Source organism: Cardiocondyla obscurior, linkage group LG16 (genome assembly GCF_019399895.1).
Source record: "Cardiocondyla obscurior isolate alpha-2009 linkage group LG16, Cobs3.1, whole genome shotgun sequence".
NCBI classification, from domain to species: Eukaryota; Metazoa; Arthropoda; class Insecta; order Hymenoptera; family Formicidae; genus Cardiocondyla; species Cardiocondyla obscurior.
The window spans coordinates 2,055,382-2,064,328 of NC_091879.1; the positions used below are offsets into that span (position 1 = coordinate 2,055,382).

At 39.9% G+C, this 8,947-nt stretch overlaps 1 protein-coding gene across 4 annotated transcripts in view; it reads right to left on the minus strand.

Moving 5' to 3' along the window:
• The window catches only part of Ance-3 (angiotensin-converting enzyme Ance-3), a 60,633-nt gene extending 54,672 nt beyond the window's left edge, over positions 1-5,961 (minus strand). For 3 of the 4 annotated variants that reach the window (XR_011546783.1, XM_070667921.1, XM_070667920.1), the window contains exons 1-5: positions 5,723-5,961; positions 3,180-3,413; positions 1,251-1,409; positions 999-1,095; positions 255-398 (exon numbers count right to left, since the gene is read on the minus strand). Coding sequence is in view for 3 of the 4 variants with exons in the window: in XM_070667921.1 (XP_070524022.1) it covers positions 255-398; positions 999-1,095; positions 1,251-1,409; positions 3,180-3,413; positions 5,723-5,776 (688 nt within the window). In the remaining variant the exon portion in view is untranslated. The remainder of the gene's footprint in view (positions 1-254; positions 399-998; positions 1,096-1,250; positions 1,410-3,179; positions 3,414-5,722) is intronic. The other variant, XM_070667919.1, reaches the window with a different exon arrangement.
• Between the last annotated feature and the right edge of the window lie 2,986 nt (positions 5,962-8,947).

An 8,947-nucleotide genomic window follows, 5' to 3' on the forward strand; every position in this document is an offset into this window, starting at 1 on the left:
CATTTTCAACATCAAAAGTATAAACTAACGTCTACGATTTTTAAATCAAATTAATTAATGCAAATGTAAAACACTCTTTTTATACGATATAAATTAAAAGCATGACAAACTGCAGGTGATAAAAACTAAATCTAATGATTCAGTATTTAATTTGCACTTTTTTTGCAATCTCGAAATTATATGCTGATAGACGTCTTCAGTGTCGTTGATTCCGTTTAATGCGTCACACTTCCGGAAAATAAAATTAGACGTACTATTCATCCTTGCAGCATCATTGGTCAGCGTAACGAGCTGCTGATATAAGTCCTTAATCGGTTTACCGCTTTTTCTTCTCCATTCGGTCCAGACAAATTGTAGCTCGTCCCAATCCCGACTTTTTGCCATGATTTGTGAAATATCTGCAATAAAAACACACAAATATTAATTTAAAAAAAAAGGAGGCTAATTAATAATATTTTATTATAAACAGAATATTATCGCTGTGAATATTTTGCAAAAATTATTGATATAAACTATAAAATGTCTTCATTAAATAACGTAAATTCCGATGTGCGTGGGCGGTGCCAGTTAAACATTTCGCCGCACACGCTGGGCGAGCTAATTAAATTCTGACATTAAGCTACATTTAACTGCGTAGCGTCTTCGCTCAATTAATTAATTGTTCGCTTTCTATTTGCGCGCGACTCGCCAAGCTCCGGGGCCGCGTTCGTTTCGCGTTTCAAACGAGGGATTTGCATTAAACATAAAGATAACAGACAATTAGAAGCGCACGCGACCGCCGCGACGCGCCGGGGTTTTCGTAAATTAACGGAAAAGAAGAAGGGACTCTGCCTCACTGAAATCCTTTGCGTGACGTATTCCATTTTCTTCACACTTTCATGCGCATTTTGGACTTACGTAAATCCCTTCCCCCTTCCCTCCTTTTGTGGAATTTCGCGGCGACGGACCGTGAACGCGGCCGGTCCGATCGTTACTCAGCGTGATTTGCGATGTATTACCTGGATATAAGCGCAGCCCGCATCGGAACGGATCGTTGTAGGCGCATATGGTCGCCCCGTTGTAAATCGCAAGCATATCATTGATCAGGCGATTGTACTGCAAAATAAAAAAAAAACAAATGTAACGAGTAAGAAAATTTAATTCAAAAAATAATGTAATAATAAAATTAAAATTAAAACATTAAATTTAAATAGCAGTAAAGTCTCAAATATAAAAAAATACTAAAGTTTTTAATTTTAAAAATAATTTACCCTGTCGAGTTGATCGGGTGGCAAAGCCGAAGGACCCACCGCGGACAGGTAGCGGAGTCGTCGCCTGATTATGGGATCCCTGATCGCGTTTACGTCGATTCTGGAGATCAGAAGCCAGGCTTGGTATTGGAAATCCGCGTACAAGCGTTGCGCGTCCAGCTGAAATCATAAATTAAATGTATTGAAAGGAATTTTCACATGAAACGAAAAATAAGCTTTTCCGTTACACTATTAAATATATAAAAAAAAAATATATAAAAAGATAAAAATTTTAATTACAAACAACAAAAGTGACGTTACGTTATCTCGCACTAAACTTTAATTGTATTAATCGCGGTGACGTAAAAAAAAAACTAATCTCTCCCGGCGGGGTCGATTAGGAAACGCGGTTGCAGTAAAGCAGAAATCGGCAAACGACGGTTTTACCGTTAGAGATAAAACCGCGGTATCTGCGTTCTTCCTAACAGTGGCCTGCATTCGAAGAAAAGTGGTTAAGAAAGTGAAATTACATTCGCGGCGAACCCTTGTGCACTTAGCACGCGGCGCTGTCATTATTTATTATAATTCAATTGCACGTGCAATCGTAATATTTAATAATATTAATAATTACGCTCACTGTGTTCGGAAATCACGAAAATATTTACATGAATCACACGCACTTATCATTATATTAAACCGCGTAATACGCGAATTCTAGTTACGCGTTACGTAGTACGGTTCCACGTACAATGACAGTACGCACAGAAACGTAATCTAACACCAGGTTACAGCGGACATCGCGTAATAGACGCGCGATTAAATTATTCTTTTATTATCCGGCCGCTACGCGGTGTCGCGGGGGAAAAAAAAAAGAACGTCTAAAAATATACGCGATCAATTAAACACGCGCAATTATCTGAGAGTACGAAAAAAATCCTCCAAAGAAATCTCGGCGATGGGTCATTGATACTTCCCATGCGATAACGCGGCGGACACGTCGACGACGTTCTCCGCGGAAAAGGAAAACGGGCGCCTCAATTATCGTCAACGTCACGCGACGCGCGGCTTTCGCATTGAAAAGTACAAAACTCCCGTTTCTCGGCGATACGGGACGGGTTGCACAACCGGCCGGAGTGATTATCGACGACAATGGTATCGCCTGGGAAAACTTCCCGCGGAGGCGCTCGGCCTTTTCGCGGGACAATGCGAGCGCATCTCGCGCCGGGAAAAAAATTGTGGACGCCGGGTGCGCCGGTCGATTGACAAGTCAATGCGCGCGGATGCCACGAGGAGAGGACCAAGAGGAGGTCGAGGTTCCCTGGCCCCCTTCGCGCCCCGAAGACGAGTGGAGAAATGCACGATTGTACGCGTTTTCCATTTTCCACGGCTGTCACTGCGCTTTGTTGCAAACCTTTCTCAACTTTTGCCTTCGAGCCGCGTTTTCGCACGCTCTTCGATAGCAATTCGCTTTAATCTTTCGATCTAATTTTTTTTTACTGCCGCAGTTGGTGATTATGAGTTTTTTTTATTGTGTTCAAGAAGAAGAGGGAAAAAAAAAAACACGCTGGAATGCTTCTAAGGTTTAGCTTCTTATTTCGCGCTGGTTGCGGTGTAAGCTCATTATTCGGCTTAAAAGTAGCATCTTTTTAATTTAAAAAAATTGTCTTTACAAATTGGTATTTAAATTATGTACAAAATCGTATTTTTCTAATACTCACGAGAACGATTTGCGCGAAAATTAATTGTTACATCTCGTAAGATAGCCTAAATTGTAAATAGAGGGACACGTATGCGGGTCTCTTAAAATTTCGCAATTTGCCGACTAACGGGAAAGTTTCGAAACTGATAAAGTGAGATAAAGTTAACGAAATTCTAAGTTTTGCAAAATCGGGGGAACTCAGAATTCCCTCGATTTTCTTTTAAATAAATTTAACGATCGTTTGTTCTTACCGCCTGCAGTTGTGTGTACTCGTTGACGTTGGTCTCGTACGCCCACTGAGCTATTACGTTGGCGCTACATCTCTCCGCGCCGAGGAAATCTAATCTAGCTAAGATATTCTGATAATTAATTTCATTGGGCGGCAATTCTCGGCCGGGATCCTGTACATCGTCCCTGTACGGCGGCAGGTCCAGCTGACCGGAAACTGCCGATAACAGGCAGAGCACGAACGTTGCCCATCTCACCTAGATCAGACAAATTTATTAAATGTAACTTAATACATAGCTCGAGTATCTTCAAACATAAAATGTAAAAATTAAAAAAAAAGTTTTTTTTTTTCCTAATAAGTTTTAATTATTTTAATTTAATTTAATTTAATTTATTATATTAATATTTTTAGAATTCTTATATTAAATTTTGTATTAACTAATGTTATACTCGTTATTGCATTTAAACTTAAATATCGCCGTATATTTGGTATGCTCCATATACCCTTGACATTTTTACTAAGTGGAGTACGCGTAAATAAGGTTGACGAACTCGGCCGCACGCGACGCAATTGATATTCATCATCGACCCGCGTACGAACGAAACTCCCTCGTTTCCTTCGTTTTTCGGCTTGTCGTTTACAATGAAATAATATGGTTTACACAAGTCACATAATAATAATTTATCTCGTCATGTCTTTTACTTCAATTTGCCTTGTGCGCGACGTATGAATAGAACGTAAAACTTTCAGAGTTTTTCCGGCAAATGAGCCCTTCTAGGCGGACGGTAATCAAACACGGTCGATCGGAGAAGATAAAGCGACGTAGTTCCCGAAAAACGAGCGACTGGGGTTAACGACCCTTTGCTAATGGTTCGCCGATGGTCTCCTAATTTCGCACCCTCCTCGTACTATTTTCAACGATTATCGAATTGAAACGTAAAAGTAAAAACCGGAATATAACGTGTAACTCGCTGTTTCCCTTTCATTTCTCTCTAAATTTATTATAATTACAAAAAAAAAAAAAAGTAAAGGTAGAAACCGTCGTCGATCCAAGACGTTTTAATATCTCGTATTAACTATGAAACTCGCATATTGAGATAAAAAAAAAATAATTACTATTGGCTTCAACTACAATTCTCTCTCGATTTGTCAAGCTACTTAATTCTCTACTTTTCCAACTGATCAAACTCCAATTCAATCTCAATCCTACCGTTTCACCCGATGCCGAAAACGTTTGGTAACGTGTACGGCGTAACGAGGCTCGGCTTTCTCTCGCGAGACGACAATTACAGTCAATTCGCGAAGCGATGGGGTCTTCGCCGCCTTCGTGCGAGGCTCAGCTACCGTGCCAGAAATTACCGCGAATTATCGCAGGGTCCTCCCGCGCATTAATATAGAAATTTCATTGTCTCTCGAAATCACGCCGCGACATTATGCGCCGAGGCATTTATACGCAATTCATTTGTTGCTCTCACGGTCACGTGTTACGTCTCCGCATTACGTACTTCCTCTCATGAGAGGTGCAAGTCTACCTGTGGCGGCGGCAGTAGGTCACCCGTGGTTGATCGAGACGCGATGACCTTGATTCGGCGCAATCGCGCTCGTTGAAGAACATATATTTTTTTTTTACATACTTGCTCTAACGTGCTAACGTGATTCAATATTTCACGGCGCTCTGGCTTAAGTAATTGTTTCCTTGCGTTTCCGTTATAACGCGCGCGGTTTAACGAGACTCCTTTGCGAGCCGATGGCGCCCGATACTTCTAAGGGACGGAAGCCGATACCGCAGCGTCGCGAAGATTAATGGAAAATAATCCAGGCATGCTTAATGAGCGCGCAAATGAGGTCATTGTTGCACGTAATTGTGATACGCTTTGAGCATCGTGCGTTATGATCTAACGGAGATGATTCATACCGAAAAATGTGGCGTCTGCATAATACGTTTAGCGGCGGTTGTTTTTGCGCGGAACCTAACATTAATTCGAGTACGCTGAGAAGGAAATATAATTAGTTTTCGGACCGACAGTAATTTATTTTTGTGATTCATCTAACGATGAATATGATTGAATTTTGTGTACAATTTTATATCGATATTAAAATATATAATTATGTACGAGATCGAGTCAATTATATTTATCGAACGAAATATCACGAAGTTATGACTGGGCCCGACGAAAACTACACTTCCTTCTCGGTATATAAAACGCAAAATGCAATACGGACGGTAAAAAAATTTGCTTACGAAACTAATTTCAACACTCGGAGAAACAAAAATAAAATAAAAAAAAAAGATCTTATCAAAATAACGTTCACGATCTTTAACACTAGAAAGAGCGCACTCGTTACTCCGTTCGCCACGGAACTCTCCTTTATCTCCGTTCTCTCACTCAGCTGTTATCGAACTCTTCGACCTTTGCCCGATGTTTCTCCGGTAGTGAATCGCGAGATCTTTTCGGCATGCAAAAGCAATCCATCGCTCGCATGTCCACGTCAAGGATCACAAGTAACTTCCGCTCATTTAGCGTTAAAATCACTGACGGTTGAGAAAAACCACCCCCGACTTACGAGGCTGCCGCCGGCGCGGTCCATCTCCCAGGTTCCACCGAACATTAGCTCCATGAAAGCCGAAATTCGCGTCAGTCCTGGACAACGGTCATTTACGATCCCCGATAAACCGATCGATCGCGGAGGCGCGACGGTTTTCCCTTCGCGGTCGTCGTACGAAATTCCGTTCCACCGATCGAGCACGACCAACACGAGCGACGGTCTCGTTCTGCCGACGCTAAAAGCCTCGTGGACGACGTCAAGTGTACATTTATCCCTGCGAAGCTGTTCGAACGCGACCACGAGGAGGTCATCCGTGGCGGAAAGGGTGGGGGATCCGCGCACACCTCGTTCGTGTCGTTGGTTCGTCGGTGTCGCAGGCTGCTTAGACGGATTGTCGTGGGAGTTGGTGGAAGCAGCCGAGGACGAGGAGAAGAATAGCTTCGACCCGTCACATCCGAGGGACAAAGTCCCTCCGTCGCGAGAGAAATGAACTTAAGCGTTATAACTTTCAAAATAAAACAATAAATTCGCGATAAATGAGAAAGACTATTTTTTATCTGAAATCATGTCTCAGGTTAAAGGACTGCGAGAAAGCACGGCAATTAAAATTGCGCGAAAGAAGGAAGAGCAAATGAAATATAGGAGCGCCAAGCAGACGTAACGAGAGGCAAAACGATGGGGGTCGAGGGCCAACTGGCCGCTGATTGCGACAGCTCGGAGCTCTCACGTTGACAAGTCATTTGCCGACTCCTTTCAATGAGGCCCATTGTCTATCGAGCGCACGTTTGCTCTTTGCAACTTCGTAAACATTTAAGATTTGTTTTTGAAACCGCCGGCGAAAAAACTGTACCGGAAAGGCAAGACATAGAAGCCGAAAATAAAATAAAAATGAATTAGGAATGTAATTAATGTAAGTTGTTTGATTTTATATTTTTCTATTTGTTTCGTGCCACGTCCCTGAATTTATTTACGTTTCTATAAACAATGATTCTATTCTTGACAAAAAAAAAAGGTAAACGGTTTAATGAACGACGCGCTAAAAAATTGATTTACAAATTAACTCGCGGTAACTATGAGTAATCAAATATTTAACGATCATTTATTCCTAAAGACTTGTATTTAAGATGCTTGCTCAAGTTTCATTGACAAAAGAAAAAAAAAAGAAAAAAAAAAAAGTTGATGCATTTTTAGATTACAAAAATGAAAATGTTATTCGACCATTACCAGAGTAAAAACATCTGTGAAGTGCTTAATCATTCCTGCTTAATTAACTAGCGCTATTCATTCAAAAATTACCATCTACAACTTGTTTGATATTTCTGACAATCAATCCGTATAATTAATCGTTTTCCGAGCACGTAGATTTGTCAACGGTGATTATCTCTCGAAGTTAATACCTCGCCCGTTCATCATGAATGCTCATAAACTATTTAATTATTGCCACCATGCTATTCACGTAATCGTTATCTCCTGAATGCATGACGCATTTCAAACTTAAAATGTTTTTGCTTTATTTTTTCTTTTACGAGGTGTGCAAAACACGGAGAAAATTTTATCGTAAAAAATACTACGGTATTAAAGTACACCGAGACAAAAGTACAGATACTTTTAATTTTCAAATATTTTTAGCTAACAAATCTTGTCCTGGGTTACCATAACTCCGTGGTCCACTCGAGGGTTTATTTAGCTTTGTAACTTAAATCGATATCGCGCAATAGAATTTTCATATTTTCTCGAGTTTTTCGATCGTTAATAAAACGTCACACACGTGAGAATCGACGCGGAGTCTCGCAACGCATTTAATAATTAGCAGGCGGAGTTATAATTTCGTATTTAAATATCTGTCAACCGCATAGTGCGCAAATTCGACGTCGGTACACCAACGGCACGTAGAACTTTTTTATTATTCAAGGTTTGTTTATCGTTAATTCGCGAGGTACCACAGGTAGCGAGATAATAACTTTGTACAATTATAAAAAGATATTCCTTTTTCGCGTTGGTTTTTTCCTTTTTTTTTTTTTACGAAACGCATGTGTGTTTTGCGTGATTAACGGTAACGTGCAAAATACCGCATGTTATTTCGACGATTGCAGTCAATTATGGTTTTATAAATGAGTATCTAGTAAGTGCGACGCAGGACGAAGGACGGCGGCGCAAGAAAAATTCAAGAGCATATTAGGACACGCTCAAGGTAAGTGAAAATCGCCATCAAATGAGATTTGCTGAAGAAAGATTGCATTCAATCTGGCGGAAACCTTTTTTACTTTCTGTCAGGTTTTGCATTATAAAACAAATATGACTTCAAAATTTGCAAGACTTTCGAAGATTTCTTTTAAAGTATTTACAATTTTGCAAAAAGAAAAATATTTTTTCTTTTTTCTTAATATTTCATTAATTTTTAAATAATAATCTGTTAAATATAAATAAGAATTAATTTTTAATTAAATTAATTTAATAAAAATGTTTTAAGAATACCGATGTCGCTGAAACTATTAAGCTTAATTGACAAGTGATTGTTTCGAGTGGAAATGACAATCTGCAATCTCCGGCTGTGTAAAAATGTGCGAACATCTCGTATCGATAATTGTGATTGTTGTCGTCGTTCATTGAAGCAAGTTGTTTATTCACGCTCGCTTGCGTGCTAGGGCTCCTGCTTAATGATCGCAATTATAAATTTTAACCGCAAATGCACGTGATACTATTCGCCAACTTTTATTTCCTATTGCTCGAAGGTAATTGTGATTTCGAGATTTATTATACACGGATCATCAGCCTTGACTTATTTCTAAACGCACTCCTAGCCGACGTGTTGTTACACACGCTGGTTGCGTTCTGCGATGCGTGAACAAATATAGCACCTGTACAAAGCAGGAGACGCACACTGGAAGAAAAATTTAGCCTCAACTATAATTCTATAACATTTAAAATCATAAATATAATTGATTCAACTCTGTTTACTACCACAATAGTTGAGCCAAATGTATTTGCTTATTAAAAATGTTAAAAAAATTATATTTGAAGCCAAAAGTAAAACTCTTTTTTTCTTTTTATCTCGATGCAGAATTCGCAGAGATCGTGATTCGTCTACGATAGATCTCAAAATCGATGAATCGCCGAGAATTCGCGCGTATGAAACATTCACGAGTGATTCTGCGAAGCCTCGATTGAAAATCGACGTGCAATTTCCAGCATCGCGAGATGACTCACAAGCTCGCGAGACCGACAGTGCAATTACGGTCGGTT